Below are 21,031 nucleotides of genomic sequence, written 5' to 3' on the forward strand. Positions count from 1 at the left end.
CATGCTCTCTGACTCTTAATTAGCACCATCTAGAATGGATATTTAAACACTAAATATATTTCAGTTGGTGTAATTAGATTGTCCAGTAATATGTCCTGTATCCCTGAAGTACTGGACAGTATGCAGTAATTTTGAAAGTAGATACATATTTAAGATTTTTTTAACAGCATGTGAATGTCCTGCATATACAAATGTATATGTACTTGAAATGTTACTTTGATTTGCAGCCAATCTAATTTCACGGATACAGAATATTTGCAAATAAAATTCCCTTGCCATCATGACAAGAGTGTCTGCACATGTCCATATGCTTAATTTTTTTTAATATATTGGACCGTTCATAATTTATGACTAGGGGGGTGATGATGATTTTAGGTGCGGTGTTTGTGGGGGTTGGGGTGTCTCCCAGTTTGTTTTGGGAGGCAGGGGGAGGGGTCAGTTGTGTACATATGAACTAGGGGGTGATCACTGATTTTGAACATGACAATGTGTGTGGGGGGTTGGGGGTTGAATGTGTCTGTGTGTGTGTGACATTCACATTGTACATTTGCCCCTGATATTAATACCTTGCATAGTGAACAGTTTGTACATTACACGGCAGATCTAGACTATGCCATGTGCCGTTATTATTTTGTACTTACTATGAATCATTTTCCAGGATCTCTCCGTATTTTCGTCAACCACTGCCTTCTTCTGATCTTATTCTTGGGAATATGGTGAAAAGATACCGTAAAATCCTTACGGGCATCACTCCAACGCAAAGGCACACGGCAGTAATCTTTCCCTTTCGAGGTCGACATTTTCAAGGTTGGGTCAACCTATTTAAGCCTCGCTTTCGATTTGACCTCGAGGTCATGCATATTGGCCAAGAATGATCTATGCGGTTAGCCTCTCGTGGTCAGGTTCGCTGTCGCCCCAGTTACGAGAAACGACAAAAGAAGGGTTACGCTATTATCTAATGGGGGAGATAGGTTACGTCATGTTCGAAATGAATAACTGTCAATATAATACACAAAACTAAATGTATTCAGTCCTTTTTAAATTTAAACTTGATGAGTAACATTACAATCTCAATTACTGCAATACCACTGGAATTGCAATGACCATGAAACAATTCCATTTTATGCTACCATCTCCACCTCATATAATCTTACGTAGACTGGTCCAATCAAGGATCAAGGATAAGTATGACATTGGATCCAGCAGCACGTAAGAGGGGAGTAAGTTGTTGTATACAGAGCATGGGCGTTTCTTCAGTATGATATCCTGTTTATTTGTTCTCTGGTGAGATTTTAAGTGAGTCCTCTGATTCAATCAAGAATGACTGGAACTGCAACTATATATAGGAAATGTACTGTGAAGCAGAGAGAGAAAGAGTCAATTGCATCACACCTTTACGTTTCTTTGAATATTACATCACAGTAATCATGCGCATACTTTGCTGAAACATTTTCATCCAACCGAAAAACAGTCCATAAAGAATTAGATGTGAAACCGACGAAATAAACCAAAGAAATGTGATTCACTGTGGTATGAATCGAAAAACCGAGCGAATTCATACAGTTTGCACATCTTTTTTCGATTCATACCTCAGTGAACCTAGAAAAAAGGAACTCCGTCAATCCCCCTATTCAATTGTTCCCAAAAAGATATCTACAACACTTTCATAAGAAAGCCCTATACATTAAAACTGGCAGAAAATACGAGAATGAATTCATACTGTGGCGTGACGTGTGTAAGGTTATTGTTGTTAATTTATGCACATAACGTCAGTAGCCGATCAGCGGAGAGTAGCATAGGCCGACAGGACCCATCGATCACAGTAGGAGGCTAGAAGAACTACAAACGTCAGACTGGAACGAACGAACAAACATGTCAGGCAGAAGGTTTCTATTTTACTTGAGATGGTCAGTAACAACCAAATTCAAGCATTGGTTTCCTGAGAACGAGCGGACACATTTTAAAAAATGCTACTTGAGAATAGAACCCGAACACATGTCCTTTGTGTAACTCAAAATAAACATCAAGACAGCGAGCCTTCAGTCCCTGCAGGGATGTTAATGCATTCCTTTCAGGCTTCTGTATCGAAAGATAGGTGAGTGATCCTGCATATAAATGAACATCGCTTAAATGTCCTGTAGACGAATCACACAGGTAAACAGAAAGGGTTGGTTGGTTGTTTAAAGCTGCACTCAGCAATATTCCAGCTTTATGGCGGCGGTCTGTAAATAATCGAGTCTGGACCAGACAATCCAGTGATCAACAGCATGAGCGTCGATCTTCCCAATAAGAATGACATTTTTCAACCAAGTCAGCGAGTCTGACCACCCAACGGCCTCTTACGACAAGCATGGGTTGCTGAAAATCAATTTTAACCCGGATCTTCATGGGTCAAACAAAAAGGGGACTTGCCTTGATTGTAGACGATATTCTCCAACAATCTGTAGCAGTAAAAGTAGTCCGCTTTGGTCCGCTTTTCACAATCATTGGGAAATCAATGCAATAACACGTGACCAGTTAAGCCATAAGGAATGTAGTTACTGTAATGTTCACAACGAAATTATTCTCAAATTAACTAAGATCACAAATCATTATAAGGGTAGCGCAGTAGTACTACAGATTCAAACTCAGTAATAATAGAAGGGCAGTGATTACAACAATGTGGTAATATTCAGTTTTATCAACAATATTCCTGCTTCGTTGACATTTTAGAAGATGCTATTTGATGAATCTATGTTCAACAATATTCCTGCTTGCAAGAAATACAGATTTCCAAGGGTACAATGACCATCACACACAAATGGCATTGTGTTATCATAACCTTTGGATTGTAGTATCCTCGAGTAGCTTCCAGATGTTTGTACATGTATAGATATAGCACACCACTGCCCCTCACTGACTATCCACTTGTGTAATGTATTGCACTTAGAACCTTCTATCACAATCACTAACACTGCCACTTAACACCTGAAAAAATGAAATATCTATGCTTCAAACTCCCGACTTCAGCGAGTCAGTTTATGTACCCATCTTTCATATTTCCTGGAGTTGTATCTTATTTTGAGCTTTCATTGTTTCCTTCAGAACGACCGCTCCCTTGGAAACTAGCTTGAAGACTGGCGGACGAGTTTGATATTATTAAGTAGAAAGCTCTTTAAACCCCCGTGGTGAGTTTACAGTTTTGTCACAGTGTGGCACTTAGGCTTACCCGAAGATGAGAAACACAAAATATTCAGTCGTGACCAACTCGTGTTATTCCGGTACAAGACTGTTCTTGGGGCTTACGGAAAGGGGCGATGGGTGACGAATGGCAAAATATGGACAAGGCGATTTGGTGAGACTTAAGCATACTATTTCCTATTTTGAAATTCCTGACGTCAAGATTCTATTTTGTGAACATAGTCCCCAACTTAACTTTGTATCCCTGCAATCAGTGAGCTGTTAGTGCCAGGCCATGTTTTAACGGACAATGCCGAATGACGACGATTTGGGAACGGGCGAGTTAGGGCGAGTGCAGCCGAGTGAACGGTCACAAAGAAGGCGACTCAAACCAAATCACATCAGGACACACCCGGCGGAAAGGTAGATTTTCAGATATATTTGATGTTTCTTTAAACGTACTAGTATATACTGTCCAGCTGAATCTTTATAAAACATTATTCGTGATGTTAGAAGTACCTGAGCATCCTGATATCGAAAAACGACAAATCTTAAATGGAAGTTACGGGCTTTAGCCATAACGTTATACCCTCCTGGTGGTGTTACGTCACATACCCCTGACACTGACAAATAAACAAAATAGACAAAATAATACAGAGTTTTCATAAAATGGTTCTCAGATTTGAATAATATGAGCAAAAGTCAGGTCCCAGTCGAATTTCGGCGAAGATATCTACTGAACAGTTCCTCCTTAACCATGTGTCAATCTGTACCTTACAATGTGTTGCCATGGAACGAGCAGATAATGTATACTACCCGTGTTCGCAGGGGTGACGTTACGTGTCGTAGAATAGACAGCTAGTATATACCCCGACTCTCTACGTGTTTGTCTTGATTTGATCACGATATTCTCCACACGTTGTCTGTTTTCACACAACAACGAACTCTCCTGATAATTAGCCATCAACGTATCAACACAACACTACACCCGCTATCAGTATTACAATATACATGATTTCTGGTAAGAATCTGGGCCCCTGGCACTCTCCTACCCAGAGTTCCGTGCGGCAAGCCAGCATAGTACCTCTGCCACAGGCCACAAAAATGTGACGATTCGTCACATCTTGCACCGTCCATTCAATATAATGTACATCTTTCTTAACTCTTTTATTTTTGACGAGTCTACACATCTAACTAATCATCTTTAATAGAATAGTTTAGTTTCACTGAGAAAATATCCAAAAACATGTAACACTATTTCGATTTGCGTAGCGATCCTTTGTTTACATAGGTTGTACGGCTCCACGTGCTGTCATCGAAGCTGATGAAGAGCAAACGATGCAGCCAGTTTGGTATCTAAATATGTACTGTCATAGACCTTACTGTCGCAGTTGTGGAAGAATATATATGTGACAAAGTAAAACATTATGAAGGGAGCGCCGAAAAGCTTTCGTGAGTCCAGTCTCTTCTTATTATGAATATGCGCGTTTGATAACAAACAAGAGAAAAGTCGGTCACGTGATATGCAAATTAGCCTGTGGCAGTGATGTTATGTTAGTCATCGCTGTGCCGGAGTGTGGGCCCCTGGTAAACCCAAGAGGCGACTATGTGGACTGGGCAGGTGCGGCCTGTCTCTGTGATTTGGTAACTGCGTGTCATCATGTGTAAGTGTACGTCGATCAACGTTGATGATGTCAGTCACTGGAATGTCAGGTCCAGGCATGAATAATTATTACCCACGTGGTCAACGTATGGGTAGTTGCATACTGATCTCGTACGTCACACAAGTGTCGTATCGCGTTGGCCTGTGTCGTAACGACTTGACCTGAGATTCTAACGATTTTATTGGATAGCCGATGACCTCTCAATTAGGTCACAGTGTGACAGAACTACTTGTTCATTCATAACAAACACGTGAATTCATTCATTCTACAACTTAAATGCATTGTGGGAATGTAAACATTGCGAAAGTTGCCGTGTTGCTGTTTAATTGTGAGTCGAACTGAGACATAAAATCCGTCTAAAAACATAAACGTAATGTTTCCACAAGTGATGTTAGCCGAGTGAAGCAAAGGGGTGCTACGGAGTAGTTTACTGTAGGAAGCAGTAGGAGGCGATGACAACTGACATGTATCGTGACGTCGGTTACCAAGGGGGACAGACGAGAATGGCGTAGCGACGTCAATACAGTGTGACGTCATGCAAAAGTGATTACAGAACAAAATTCTTCCGCAACCTCTCTATGTAACCGGTTTCGCTTTGAAACCATAACAATAACAATAATACGCTATTTTGTCAATTTAATGCATGTAAGACGTGGGTAATAAATAAAATACCACACTCTGTCTCATTACATACGAGTTATACGAAACTCGTGACCTTCCTATGGTTTCTGACCTCGCTTTAGCTCGGTCAGATACCGTAGGAAGGACACTCGTTTCGTATAATTCGTGTCTAATTAGACCTCGTGTAGTATTCTCTATATGCCACATGCATAATGTTTGCATGTGTGTGTTCTGCTGGCATGTCGGAGACACAGAGGTAATTGACGAGGTACCTTTAATACGAAAAGCCTGGTTCACTAGGTCTTCTGCGCTACGCTTCGACACTGATACCAACAATGGCGACCAATGGCGACCTTCACTACTGGGCGACACATATATTTCTCATAGACAAAACGTAAACAATGTCACCCCACATCCCCACCTTGGAGATATTGTTTTGACAGTAGATTTTGTACAAATGCCCTGACAATGCTATGGTGTCACGAACGTGATGTCGTCACAATGCTATGACATCGCTGCACTTCATGTCTCATGGTGGTACAGCTTTGAGAGATATACATGTTTTATTTAAAACTAATGAAGAGGGATTTTGATCATAATTAGAATCTCACCCTTGTGTCTTCTGATATCAAATATATCAACACTCGTTGATAAAACTACATATATCCTCGGCCAGCCTCTGACACTTGTAACTTTATCAACTCGTGTTGATATAACTGATATCAGTAGACACTTACTGAATATAATGATGTATGTATTTTAATGTAGCGCCAAGAACATTCTTATGAGCGTGGATGTGCGCCCATTATAAATATGTGTAGATACAGTGGCCTGGACACCATGCACTCCAAGTGGCTAAGGTGTCAATGTATGCATGCACGCAAATGGGAGTACACATTCAACCTTGAGTGTGAATTTGGTTGGAATGATTGCCCAGGAGGCAGACATACAACGATTCTGCTGGCAATATCTGCGCGTCTGCTCAGATCTATCATTGCTGCTTGTACTGAATCTAATTAATTTCTATTAAACTAAAAAGGCACAAACTGCATGTGTATCTTACAGATGGCGACCACCGGGCTACAGAAGAAAGTAAAGGATAATTTCCTGACGTGCTCCATCTGCTTCGAGATGTACACAGACCCGTGTACACTGAGGTGTGATCACACATTCTGCAGGAAATGTGTCACCTCATACATCCAAACCAGACCTGATGCTGTACAGTCCAAGACCATCCCCTGTCCCTGCTGTCGACAAGATACCAAGGTCCCCCACCCCAGGAGGCCGGTGGAGGAGTGGGCGGGGCAGATCAAAGCCAGCATCATTATACAGGGGCTGATTGACACCTATAGGTCCCAGGTGTGCAAGGTAAAGTGAAAATATGATATTCGTGTGTGTGTATGTATTTAAAACCTGTGGTGGACTAACATTGACATTTGTGTTGTGATAATATACATCCTTGTTACTTTCCTAGCCTTTCCATATTTCAATGAAAATAAGTACGTGTGTATTTGTGTTTACAGAGACCTTCGGCACCTGTTGTACAATCTGTCAGCAACTAGGGGAGACAACTCCAGGGGCCTTGTGGTGTCCTGAGTGTGAAGTGGCCCCCTGTGACAAATGTGTGAAGACACACCGGGTGACGCCCAGTTCATTGAACCATGACCTGTGTGACCTGTCGTCAAGGTCAAACGGATGATCAAGTGTACGGAACACAAGAGTAACCGTGTTGAGTTCCACTTTGGAGACTGTGGGAAGACTGCCTGTCAGACATGTTGTATCATCTACCACAGAGCTTGTAAGACTGTCGTTACCATTGAGTCAATGAAGCCAGGGATGGGGTCGAAGAAAGTAGACATACGAAACTGGGGACAGTGCACTTCGTAGCGCTTCTGTTATCACAGTTACCAGCACAGGGCGTCCTGCGTGTAGAAAGCAGTCACAAGGTAATACTGCTGACAGAGTCGGGGGAGTTTGTCAGAGATGTGCTTACGTCAGAAGATGATGATTTGAAAGACGGATGATAAATACGGATTCCTCTTTCTATGCAAAGACACGGGGGTGAAATCGCATATAGCCTGGTAGAAAACGAAAACTGGAGGTTAAATCTAAAGCTGTGTTTCAGGTGATTTACTCCGAAAACATTTACAGAGAAAACAGATCCAGTCCATGAAAAGAATACTAAGGTTCAATGAATGTCTTCTAGAACCTATGGGCATCGCCTTGTCAGTTAATTGCAGACATGCAATATTCAAAAAGACCATTTCAAGCATGAAGTGAAATAGTCCACATGATCATCAGGTGAAATACACCAGCTGTTGTGGAGATTCCTGGGATGACCTGAGCTACACAACGACTCCTTGATCTCAACAGTGTGCTGAACCTGGTGCTAGCTGAAGTACAAACGTCCTGAGCACAGCTGAAGTGTAACGAAACCCTCAGGAAATATACCTTTCTATTCAAAACATGCATGAAACCCAGTAGACATAAAAACAGTTCCACGCATATAACCCAGTTTCACACCGCACTCAGCATTATTCCAGCAATATGATGGCGAAGAATGGTGACAATTTTTATGGATGTACAAATTCTTTTATTCTGGGAAGATTCTAATGTCTATGTCGAAACGCCGCCCTTCACAGAATAAAAGAAGTTGTATATCCATAAAAATTGTCATCATTCTTCATCAACTCAGCTTCTAAAATGCCCATCAAAGAAGTAATATGATGGTGGTCTGTAAATAATCGAGTCTGGACCAGACAATCCAGTGATCAATAACATGAGCATTCATCTACAAAAGTGGGATACGATGACATGTGTCACCAAGTCAGCGAGCCTGACTACACAGTCCCGTAAGTCGCCTTTTACGACATGCATGGGTTGCTGCAGATCAAGTCTAACCCGGATCTTCCCTGGTAAAAGGAAATATATATCTTCGTTCAAAGTATGCATGAAACCGAGGAGACATGCGTATGCACAGACTAATGGATGGATGGACAAGGACCACGGCAGCTGTGAAATGTTTGGTCAGTTTTCGAAGTTTCATAGGATTCAGCGTAATTGGATATATTTTATAACATATAACATGTTTTTGTACACAGAAAAAACCCGACTTCAAACATTGTGATTGCATGCCATCTGATTTTGTACGATAGGTCTGTGGCCTCTTCGGTACGGGAATAAAAAGGGATTTGAGTAACGGGAGGATATAGTTTCCCTCACAACCACATACATCCACATTTTAAACTTACGCTTCATTGACTATTGTCGGTAGTGTTTTGTCAACGAGAAGCTGTTTCCAGGAATATACTGTTTGTCGACCACTTTAACACAATCATGTGCTATGTGGATTAACTGAGCACTGTTAAAGGATTCATGACATGAAGGCTGTTTTTTCATTTGAAAACACACATTAGACAGTCAGATGGTTACAATCCGATTTATTTTTCGGGGATAATAGTTAAAATTACACTTGAGTGTTTGCCAGTTCATTTGACCCGGCGTTAAACCGAGGTAACATTTTCTTTTTCAATATTCGGTCACGTGTCTTTTGTCAAAGCCACTTCGCTGTTTTAAACGATGTAGGAATCGGCTAAATAGCATGAGGGATACACGGCATTTAAGTGCTGCACGAGCCTTTACATTTGTGTGGTTCTTGAACAAATGTTTGGCTTCATTAAGTAGCATAACAGATGAGCATAACAGATTATTTACTTTTTTCAAAGCAAGACGGCGAACCTTTGTCAAAATGTGGGACCGTTAACGGTTTTCTTGAGCTTGACATAAACTGTAGTGTATTAATTCTGAAACTGCACAAAAATAAAATAGAAAAAAGGTCCTTGATAGTCTAAATGGGCATTGTTAAAATGAAGGTATTTGTGCTTTTTATCTAACGACACCCAGAGCAATATCAAGCTGACAATCCAAACTGAGGTCAAGTAGTGATACTTATTCGTTTTGTCTAGTCGGACTCGACCAAACGGTTACATTCATGACCCGAAGAAGACGATGGAAATTTGCTGGAATTTTCATTGTTCAAGCACGGACTGTGATCGTGTTGCACGTGCATTACAACTGTAACTGAGTAAAACGTATTTATATATGGAACAAAGTAATAATATACGGATTTTTATGGCATATAGGAAGAACTTAAGCTTCATCGTGTATGTTCCATTTTAACTTTATGTTTGACATTATGTAGGAACCTAACAGTTGCAAACAGGAAAGCTGCAACATATAGTTTAGAACGCACACCTCGGGAGGTGATATCATGAACTAAAACGAGGAATCATTTAACAACATCATCAAAAACTGTTCACTAAAGTTAGGGGCATATTTAACTTTATCGGTAATTCTTTGCGTTACCCCAAAACAAATGCAAAACAGTATAACTAAAACATACTGGATAATTTACAAACGTAATTTATGACATTAAATATGCTCATCGTGGACTGATTTATGTCGGACACAACACAAACATGAAACATCCAGTAAGAAAAGGCCATGGAAAGAAATGATCACCATTTTATAACTAGAAATTAATTGCAGTCTGAGATTTGGAATGGCAGAGAAAACCATTCATCTTATACCCTGATATGCGGATTATCTAATTGTCACCAATGTCACGGGGATGTAATTATTGTTGTCCTGTTTGCTTGTTTGTTGTTTAATGCTCAACTCGGGGATATTCCAGCTCTATGGCGGAATATTGTAAATAATCGAGTCTGGACCAGTCAATCCAGAGATCACCATCATGATAATCGATCTTGGCAATTGGGATACGATGACATGTGTCAACCCGTTATCGTCTCTTAGGACAAGCATGGGTTCCTGAAGATCACTTCTAACCCGGATCTTCATGGGGTTTTAAGTACTACAGGACGTCCGGTGCCCTAGCTAACTGGCAACGTCTATGTGTTGAAAATAGGAAGACTGAAGGTAAACTAATCATTTGAAAGATCTCTGGTCTCTCCTTCGTGAAACAAAGAGACTGCGCAGAGAAAGAATACTGTATCACTAAGACATTAGTGGATCTTCAAACAATATTTACCTGTGTGAAACATACCTGTAGTCCTGACGCGTTCGCTACTTTCCGTTTTCCATACACAGAGAACAACCCATGACTGCAGCAGGAAATAATGGCTTCTACTTTCGGACATTTGACTTGCACATAAATAACTTGACTGTTGGAAGGTTGAAGACATCCTCTTGTTATAAAGTCGTGTGGAAAGTGTCATTCTAAATCTTTAGGGATAAATATACAGAGATGACTCGTCTCACCGGCCTCGTGCATTTACAATTCAATTGGTCGAATAAGTGGAAGAGAACTAGCTATTTGGTGGCCATTGAATGATTTAAAATATCACAATACCTCAAGCTTTTATTTTAAAAAAGAAAGTAAGTACATGTCGCTTTATCGGTAACTTTATAGGAAATGCATGCAGTTCAACTCTGGTTTGTGACACTTCAGTATTGCTGGGTGTGTTTTCTTCAGTTCTAAATCCATTAACAGTGCAGGAAAGAGTTTTGCAATAATGGAAGGGAGACAACACTACCGAGATTATTTCGAGGTCCCAGCGAGCGGTGTTAATGTACCCCATAGAGGAAGTAAGCGCATAAAAGAGGCCAAACAACATATACCTGTGGAACAAGTGAACCGCTAGAGCGAGAGACACTGACACATCGTGTACGTAGAGAGTGCTGCTCCGCCTGCACCAGCTGACATCAGTCTGCTAAACATATGTTTCTCAATGTGGCTATGTCAATATAACATTCCGAATAACGTTTTTCTCACTGTATGTTTTAAAATTAGAATTTGAATAACCAGGGTATTTTTTGTTCTCTTTCTCTTTGAATTAGTGCTCCGAGAAGTCAATGGGAGAAACAGTTCCAAAACACATGCATTTCTTTATTTTAGAAAACGGTTTGCAACATGTCATACTTTTTCAGACTTCCCATAAGATTCTAGCTGTTCGGGATTTTAAAACACTAAAATTATTGCCTTTGGTTGGAAAGTTTGTCGAGTGAAAGGAGGTGTCACCGTGCCAATTCATTACAAGAGTTAGCCTTATGGGCGACAACGCTCACTTACTGTTCAGGCCCCGATTTCTAGAAACAAACTTAAGTCTGAGTTTTGACTTAAGTTAGAGTTTTTGCTCAAATTTGAGAGAACGCATTGCCCAGAATCGGTAATAAACTCAAATATAGTAGACAATTTGAGTTGGAAGAATAGAGTACTAAATTGTTTGAGCTCTTTATTTTAAAAATGCAGCCAAGTTAGAAATTCAGCTGCTTCAAATTGTAAAACTCAGTTTGAAATTGGAGTAAAAACTTAAATTTGTTTCGAGAAATCGTGTCCAGCCTTCAAATTCAGTATATGTGACACATGTAATCACTTAGTAGGGAACACAGGGAGTGGGTGTAGGACAGGGAAATAATTGTAACAAGTATTGTTCATGTTGTTTCCAACATTTTCTGAAAGTTGTTTTATGGGACATTTAATTTGTTTGGCACTTCAATGAAAATGTGATACTGTGTTGCTGCCGTGTAGATGCCCTGCGTCGACGTTTCCTTTGGGTTGTGGTGACAAATTACGTGAATTTCCTGTGAACATACCAACACCTGGTGCGGGTTTTTACGGATAGTCAATACCGGCCGATAAGAGCCCAGCCGAGAGAACATAATATTATACGGAAAAGGCCGAGTTCAACCGATTGTGACAAACAATGCTCGAGGACACAGCCAGCGGAAAGGTGGACTTTCTGTAGAGTACATGTTGTCAAACTAATCACTCATACTGGTATTGTGTTTTGTCTATCGTTATTCATTATCTAACAGAAGTCTACGAGTGTCAATACGTTTTGAAATCAGTGATAATAGTGAGAATTTAACGGGGAAGTTGTCTACTTTCGTTATCACTATAAACGATGGCCTCGCGATGATGTTGTAACATGCAGCGATGGAGCTAACTGGGTAAATCTAATTATACAAGGCTATTATCATTGACTGGTTCATTGAGTTGAAAATTTAACAGTGTTCAGGTGTTATTTCGGTGAAGGTATCCATTCAATCCTTCCTACATCTGTGTTTTGTGCGACAACTTACTGTCTGTGGCTAGAGGGCGTGTCGAGCATGTGTAGTGTCAGTGTTTGCCTTTGAAAGGGGTCGAGGTTATCCGTGAGTGAATAGATAACATGTAATGCTCCAAGTCGTGCCGGTGCAGATATGTGGGTTGTGTTTGCCACGCCTGATCATCATGACAGGAAGGTAGGTTTCGTCCGAACTACCCTGTTAATATACTGTTCAATATAGACAGTAAGAGAAAACACTGTGTATATCCTAATGGGGAACAGGAAGGACAGTCCATGACATCAACACCAGCGTTAGTAATAACAGGGTGGGGCTCGACGTTGTCATAGTAACATGTCAGTCCAGGATCATGTAGCTGCATATATGGCCGAAGATGATGGGTGAAAACCTGGCCCCGATACTGTATAGTAGTAACATATTCCTGGACGACAAACAGCTGAAATTGGCACCACTGGCACGAATACGCTCCCAAAATTATTACGGACTTGCATGGTAAATAATAAGGTCAACAAGATGTCAGTGTTCCCAGTCTGACTGCTCGGATATAGATACATAGATAGATGATAGACATGTAGATAGATATCCGTTTATATTTACTATGTATCTGTGTGTGTGCGCGTGTTCGTGTACAGCTTCACATACAGATGCGCGTATGTTCAGATCAATCATTGCTGCTTATACTGAATCTAATTAATTTCTATTAAACTAAGACGGCACAAACTGCATGTGTATCTTACAGATGGCGACCGCCGGGTTAGAGAAGAAAGTAAAGGATAATTTCCTGACGTGCTCCATCTGCTTCGAGATGTACACAGACCCGTGTACACTGAGGTGTGATCACACATTCTGCAGGAAATGTGTCACCTCATACATCCAAACCAGACCTGATGCTGTACAGTCCAAGACCATCCCCTGTCCCTGCTGTCGACAAGATACCAAGGTCCCCGACCCCAGCAGGCCGGTGGAGGAGTGGGCGGGGCAGATCAAACCCAGCATCATTATACAGGGGCTGATTGACACCTATAGGTCGGAGGTGGCTGTGCAAGGTAAAGTGAAAATATGATATGCGTGTGTGCGTGTGCGTGTGCCTGCGTGTGTGTGTATTTAAAACCAGTGGTAGTGTGTAAAAAAATACCCTGCTTCCTTTCGTAGCCTTTTCAAATTGCGATGAAAATATGTACGTATGTACTTGTTTTACAGGGACCTCGAGCACCTGTTGTACGATCTGTCAGCAACTAGGGGAAACAACTCCAGGGGGCCTTGTGGTGTCCTGAGTGTGAAGTGGCCCTCTGTGACAAATGTGTGAAGATACACCGAGTGACACCCAATTCATTGAACCATATCCTGTGTGATCTGTCGTCTAGGTCAAAGGTCAAACGTAGGATCAAGTGTACGGAACACAAGAGTAACCGTGTTGAGTTCCACTGTCAAGACTGTGGGAAGGCTGCCTGTCAGACATGTTGCATCATCTACCACAGAGCTTGTAAAACTGTCGTCACCATTGAGTCTATGAAGCCAGGGATGAAGGCAGCACTGATGGAGAAGAGACTTGGCATGGAGAAGAGAGTGAAAGTGAGGTCGAAGAAAGTAGACATACGAAACGAGAAGCTCCAAAGTAATTCTAGAATCACAGAGTCAGCTGTTCAAAATATCAGGTCGATCTGCCAGACAGCGATTAACAAGATTAAACAGAAAGAAACACAACTCTTGGATGAACTGAATAACACAACACAGACATACGCCGGCCAACTCCAAGCTGATGTTAAGCTGGAAGAGATCGAGATGCAGATGTACAGACAACATTGTGAGTTTATTGACCAGGCCTTGGTATCGGACTGTGAGATGGACCTGTATGACGCGTATCAGGCCTGGAAGTCTGGAGCTGTAGAGATGGAGGATGTCAGGGATACAGAGGCAGCAGACACCCGGAGAATAGATGACATCATCTTTACACCAGACACTGACAACGTCCTGAAGGTCCTAGATAACCTGCAGTTGGGGGAGATTGACGTCACATACCAGGATCAGGAGCAATATCTGCCATCTCTAGTGCTGGGTGACACGATAGATATGAGGGTGTCGGGTGATGAGGAGGACCCTCTTCTATGTGATGTGACAGTCCTGGTTGTAGATGGTGTACAAACATGTGTTGTTACGGACGATAATAACAAGTGCGTGAAATCTTTCTTCACAAGAAATAATCATTCATGCCATAGTAAACTTCCCCTTGGCAACGCCCCACATGGGATAACACAGTTGAATGAGAAGCAGGTGATGGTTGCTGTCAGAGACTCCCATCAGATTGTAACAGTAGAATTGACCCCTGAGCTGGTGCTGCTCTCTACCATCACAACACGTACCGGATACTACAGTCTGGCTGTTCTGAATCCTTCATCTCTAGCAGCAGGTACTTGGGACTGTGTTGATATCCTGGACATGGCTGGACACGTGTTGAGGTCAGTCACTACATACAATGGCGACTCACTGTTTACCCGCCCCTGGTACATGTGTGTCAACAACGAGGGCAACCTACTTGTGTCTGACTGGGGGAAGAAGTCTGTGACATGTCTGACGTCAGAAGGGGATGTTGTGTGGAAATACGCCCCCACCGGAGACAAGGGACTCGGTTACCCTCATGGTATCACAACTACCAGCACAGGAGACATCCTGGTTACAGATAGGAACGCAAACATGGTGATACAGCTGACAGAGTCGGGAGAGTTTGTCAGTGAACTGCTCACGTTCGAAGATATCGATCTGACAGACATGTGGGATATATTCTGTGATAAATACGGTTTCCTATTTCTATGCACAGGCACGGAAGTGAACGAGTACGTGTTTGTCTGACAAAAATCAAAAGAATGAAAGTCAGTGCAGAGCTGTGGTTTATGACATTCTGTGCATGGTGTTCGTCAGGAATGGCTTGTGTCTTCACCAAAACGTATGGGCATAGCTTTGTCAGTGAATTGCAGACATGCAATATTCAATTAGGTCGTTTCCAGAATGAAGTGAAAAAGTCCACCAGGTGAAAGATCACCAGCTGTTGTGGAGATTCCTGGGATGACCTGAGCTACACAACGACTACTTGATCTCAACAGTGTGCTGAACCAGCTGAAGTTTGAAGAAATCCCTAAATATAAATATTCCTCTCCGTTATCCCTATGATAGACTAAAGCTAAGAAAGAGTCAGGGTATATTATTTGTTTTTCGAAAAACGAAGAACATTTTGTGTTGGATAGAATTGAGGAATAACGACCCCGGTGCTGGTTAGGTTTTTTGTTACTCGGAAGTGTACATGTTTCCGTGTATATGACCACACCAGTGTATGTGTATTTAGAATGATCTCATCATCCGTTGAACAAAGCGTGGGCCCAAACAAATTCCAAACGATATTTCTAGTATTGAGTGATGTTTCCTAAAACATTATATAATTCCTTTCAAAAAGTTTAGACTCACTAGTGTAATATAATTCCCATCAAAAGTTTAGACTGTTTTAAGTGAGTCTAAACTTTTGAAAGGAAGTATACAAATTGAAGTCTTGAGGTCAAGGGTATACTGTATCCCTGTTTTCACATATTGTACACAGGAGACACTATATTGAAATGTCACCCCAAGCCAAATTGTTCTCTTTTCAGATTTTATTGCTTGTTAGGAAGTAAAATGAATGTGCGCAGTTTTTATTTCTGTCCGTTAGATGACCCTGAAGATGAGAAATTCATGTGATAATATGGTTGGACAAGGAAATTTAGTGAGATTTCAGGTATTAAATTATATTATTTCGTAGAGCAATGCTAACATTTGAAATACTTGACGTCACGTTTCTATTTTGTGCACCCATTTTCACATTTCCTATACATCAGACCATTATATTGCACATGTATATTTCAGCTTTTGGTTCTGTTTTGCTTCGTTTCTCTTTGTAGCCGTGAATGAACGATCGCGAGTTGTAAGTCAATGGAATGAGGTGTAATGCCGCTTTGAACAGCTGTGCTATAGTGATACAGTTAGATGGGCATGATGACGAGAGGCACAAAATACTGTGAGTAGACTATACTAGAGAGGAGGACAAGGACATTTGGTAACATTTGGCCCCACCTTTTATAGATGAAATTGCTGGGACGAGATCGCAAATCTGGGATACCAGTCTGAGATACTGTCAGTCTAGATTGTACGTATATTTTGGCCAGCGACAGATATTGTTTGACGGTGATACTTTTGGTGAAAAAAAGTAGTAGGTCATTAAATTGAAAACACATAAAGTGTCAGTTTGTTCAAAGTATGTTTGTTTTGGTGTTAGTGAAATGGGACATACTCTGTTTTTGAAAGACGTCAAGTATATTTGTAAGGACCCATGGAATTCCATGTTAATAAGATATGTGATTACAATAATCGGAAGGATACAGTTTCCCTAACAACCACATGCATGAACATTCCGGAAAATTTTAAACAAAACACTTTCCACATTCGCGGAAAAATTATTAAAATTACACTTGAGTGTTTGCCAGTTCATTTGACCCAGCGTTAAAATGAGGCAACATTTCTTGTCTTTCTTTCTCAATATTCATTCACATGTCTCTGGTCAATTTCACGTCGCTGATTCAAACAAGTTGGGAATTGACATGGAGCGTGCGGTATACTATGCATTTAGGAGTTGCAGGAGCCTTGAGATTTGTGTGAGACTTTAACGAAAGTTTGGCTTCATTTCCGGAGCATATCAGATGAGTGGCTGTGCCCTCTATATATATTATCTGATTTATCAAGGTAATACGTCGAACTTTTGTCAAAATGTAAAAGCATTTTGTTTCTTGAGCATGACATAAACTGTCTAGTAATAATTCTGAAATATGAGCGAAAAAACGAGAGAAAATATCCATGATAGCCTAATAGGGTCTTGTTCACACTAAAGTATTTGTGTGTGTTTTTTAACTGCACCCAGAGCAATGTTAAAGCTGACAATCCAAGCTGAGCTCAAGTAGTGCATGATATTTATTCGTGTTCGATGATAGTTTCTGACTAAGGTTAGGTCGCATTTCAGCCTGAGTAGCAATGTGGTCCTTTGCGTAGAGCCGGACTAGACAATACGGTTACATTCATGGTCCAAATAGGGCGATGGAGCTGCTTGAATTGTCATTATTCAAGCACGGGCTGTGATCGTGATGCACGTGCATTACAACTTTAACTTCGTACAAAGTATGGTTATATGGAAAACAGTAATAATATACTGATTTCTGTGAAACATAGCTTTATGTTTGCCATTGTGTAGGAACAAAACAGTTGCAAACAGGAACGATATATACTGAAAGCCATTAAAAATGCAATTTGACATTCATACTTTCTTTACTCACACTTATTCAACATATATAAACCAAACTGGCAGATATGTTTTAAGTAAACATCTGTGAATAATTACATCTGAAAATGTCCAGTCAACAACAACATCAGTGACGCAACAACGACATCACACAAAGGAGGGGGTCACTTTCAGCCAATATCGTGTGTGTCCACCGTGCGCTGCAAGACATGCTCGCAGTGTTTGGGGCATTGAAAGACACACAATTCTCAGGAACAGTTGTTGGATGGTCTGCAGCCTCTGATGGTCTGTGGTCTGATCATCACACACACACACACACACACACACACACACACTCCAAAACGATCATGTTCAATGACACAGTTTGGCGCAAGTCTTTCTCCTTTACGTCGATAAATCTGTTGACGTCCATCTGCAAAGGATAAGTTAAACAAGGATTCATTTGAAAAAAATGACATCTGGCCATGTCCTGTTGCCAAGATTGGTCCCATTTGCTGGCCATCGCTGTCTGGCAAGTCTGTGGCGATGCAATAAGGTTGGACCACGGTACGGGTGACGACACCGGATGTTGAAGGCAGCAAGGCGTCCTTGCACCTTTTGGGCGCTGAAATGACGTTGACTTGTCCCAATTGTCTTCCTTGCCTAATCATCAGCTGTTTGGAACCGATTTCGCAAGTGTGAAACTCGGATATTGCAGTTTTGTCGAGCTGTTATCACAGGTGGTGCACCAGGTCGCGGACGATCAGCAACACTTCCGGTAGCCCGAAAACGTTGTCTGAGTCGACTTACAGTGGATGGATGCACATTAAAGTGCCTGGCAATCATCACATCTGAAGCACCTTGGCTGACCATACCGATAACCTGATTCCTGTCGTCTTGTGTCAAGTGTGGCATTTTCTCAAAGTGATTGAGTTCCACAATTCCTTGTGCTTTTACAGGGCCTGGGTGCAGGTAACGCATGTGCACAACGTGTTTCATGAATGTGGTTGTGTTTACGAGAAATATCAAAGGTTCAGTTTTAAGTATCAAAGTTCATGTGAGAGGAATGCTCCGGGACTCGAACACGAAATGGGCCAGAATAACAGCCTTTTATCCCTACATCCTCTGTATCGCACTAAAAAAACTTCAATAGAACTTTTGTAAGTTTCAGGACAACAAATACCAATTGCGTTTTTAATGGCTTTCAGTATTAGTTTAGAATTTGCACACCTCAGGAGGCAGTATCATGAACTCAACTTCTATTTGAAGTATCAAATCATTTACTAGCATCATCAAAAACTGTTCACTGAAGTTGGGGCAAGATTTCTTCACTTTTTCGGTATTTCTTTATGTTACCTATAAATAACACAAATGGAGAACAGTACAACTAAAACAGACTGTATAATTTTCAAATGTAATGTATGGCATTGACCATTCGTGGATTGAGTTATAGACACAAAAGATATTATGAACATGAAACAGCCAAGTAAAGAAAGGCCATCATAAGAAATGTTTCCCATTCTATAACTAAAAAGTACTCCACCCTTTACATGAAACTTGGAATAGTAGAGAAAACATACCATTCAACCAATAGCCTGATAGGAGGGTGACTTTAAGAGATGACCAAGGGACTTCAGTAGATTCGACAGTCACGTACACCAATGTCACGGGGATGTAATTAGTTTTGTGTTGTTTGTTGTTGTTGTTGTTTAACGCTCAACTCAGCAATATTCCAGCTACATGGCGGAATACTGTAAATATTCGTGTCTTTACCAGTCAATCCAGTCATCAACATCATGAGATTCGATCTTGGGAATTGGGATACGATAACATGTGCCAACCAAGACGGCGAGCCTGACCACCCGATCCCGTTAGTCGTCTCTAAGGACCAGCTTGGGTTGCTGCAGATCACTTCTAAGCCAGATCTTCACAAGTTGTAATTACCAGTCAGAGGACGTCCGGTACTATAGCTACCTGGCAACCGGAGCGGTGGGGTGGCCTAGTGGTTAAAGCGTTCGCTCCTCACGCCAGTGACTCGGATTATGGGTAACGTTAAAGGAAATATGCATGCATTCAACTCTTTTCCTCAATTGTTTGTGACACTTCAGTTTTGGTGTGTGTGTTTTGTTCAATTGGATGCCCTAAATTCATTTTCAGTGTTGGAAACTGTTTTGCATGAATGAAAGGGAGACAACACTACCGAGATCATTCCGAGGTCCCAGCGGTGTTAATGTACTCCAGAGAGGAAGTAAGCACATAAAAGAGGCTAAACAACAGTCAATCATATACCTGTGGAACAAGTGAACCGAGAGTGCAAGAGACAACATCGTGTTCGGAGGGAGCGTTGCTCCGCTCTAGAATACTTTGGTGAGCACTAAGCATCAAGTGCTTTATATTTTTTTCTGTATGGGTATTTCCAATGACCTCAGTTTGTAATTCAATAGACTTAGTGTAATGCTGCTTTGAATAGTTGTACCGTAGTAATTCAGTTAGATGAGCATGAAGACGAGGGACACACAAAATACTGTGAGTAGACCATAGCTATACAAGAGCGGACAAGGGGATTTGGTGTCATTTGGTAAGGTGGGGTAAAATTGGGTTTTACGTCCTGCTTGAGAATATTTCGCTCATATGACGACGTGCATGCGTGTGTATGTGTATGTGCGGCTGCTTGTACTAGCCCAGATGTAAGCTGGTTTTATAGTGCTAGCTCACTGAGATACCAGGCCGCAGTGAAGCATGGATACCCCACTCAGACACATTATACTGACTCCGAGCCGACCAGTCCTTGTTGTACCCATTAATGCCGAGCGCCAGGCAGGGACCAACAAGTACCATATTTTAACGTCTTTTGGTATGACGCGGTCGGGTATCAAAGTCAAAGATGTTTATTGTACAAAAGGCATCCGGTCCATATACATTGGAGTTATACATATACATTATACATATGGTGCAATAAGTAGTAATTGGTGATCCAAACAGCAAATCATGATACAGGCAGTAAATTATGCACAAGTAGTGAAATACGATGGACATACAACACTTTTTATCAGATTGTTACGCTTAATAAGAGCATAAGTGATATAGTACGACAGCTTTATTATTACATGCTGGTCAGTTGATGAAAGAAGTAGTTTAAATGCTAATGTAGGTAGCTTACGTAGATAATATTCAGCTATATATTTCGTACGCAAATCTTTATACAAAG

At 41.2% G+C, this 21,031-nt stretch overlaps 1 protein-coding gene across 1 annotated transcript; it reads left to right on the forward strand.

The window, feature by feature from the left end:
- The first annotated feature begins 6,497 nt into the window (after positions 1–6,497).
- On the forward strand, positions 6,498–16,420 carry LOC124279551. Its single transcript, XM_046715380.1, has 3 exons — positions 6,498–6,812; positions 6,968–7,248; positions 14,023–16,420. The coding sequence occupies exons 2-3, from the start codon at positions 7,140–7,142 to the stop codon at positions 15,378–15,380; spliced, it is 1,467 nt and encodes a 488-aa protein (XP_046571336.1). The 5' UTR covers positions 6,498–6,812; positions 6,968–7,139; the 3' UTR covers positions 15,381–16,420.
- Positions 16,421–21,031: the final 4,611 nt, after the last annotated feature.

Source organism: Haliotis rubra, unplaced genomic scaffold, assembly GCF_003918875.1.
Source record: "Haliotis rubra isolate DU_JTF1 unplaced genomic scaffold, ASM391887v1 Scf252, whole genome shotgun sequence".
Taxonomy (NCBI): domain Eukaryota; kingdom Metazoa; phylum Mollusca; class Gastropoda; order Lepetellida; family Haliotidae; genus Haliotis; species Haliotis rubra.

Coding starts and splice junctions, on each gene's coding strand:
- LOC124279551 (XM_046715380.1), top strand. CDS start 7,140: ATGATCAAGTGTACGGAACACAAGAGTAACCGTGTTGAGTTCCACTTT. Junction 7,249..14,022: donor CTACCACAGAGCTTGTAAGA/CTGTCGTTACCA, acceptor GAGCTTGTAAAA/CTGTCGTCACCATTGAGTCT.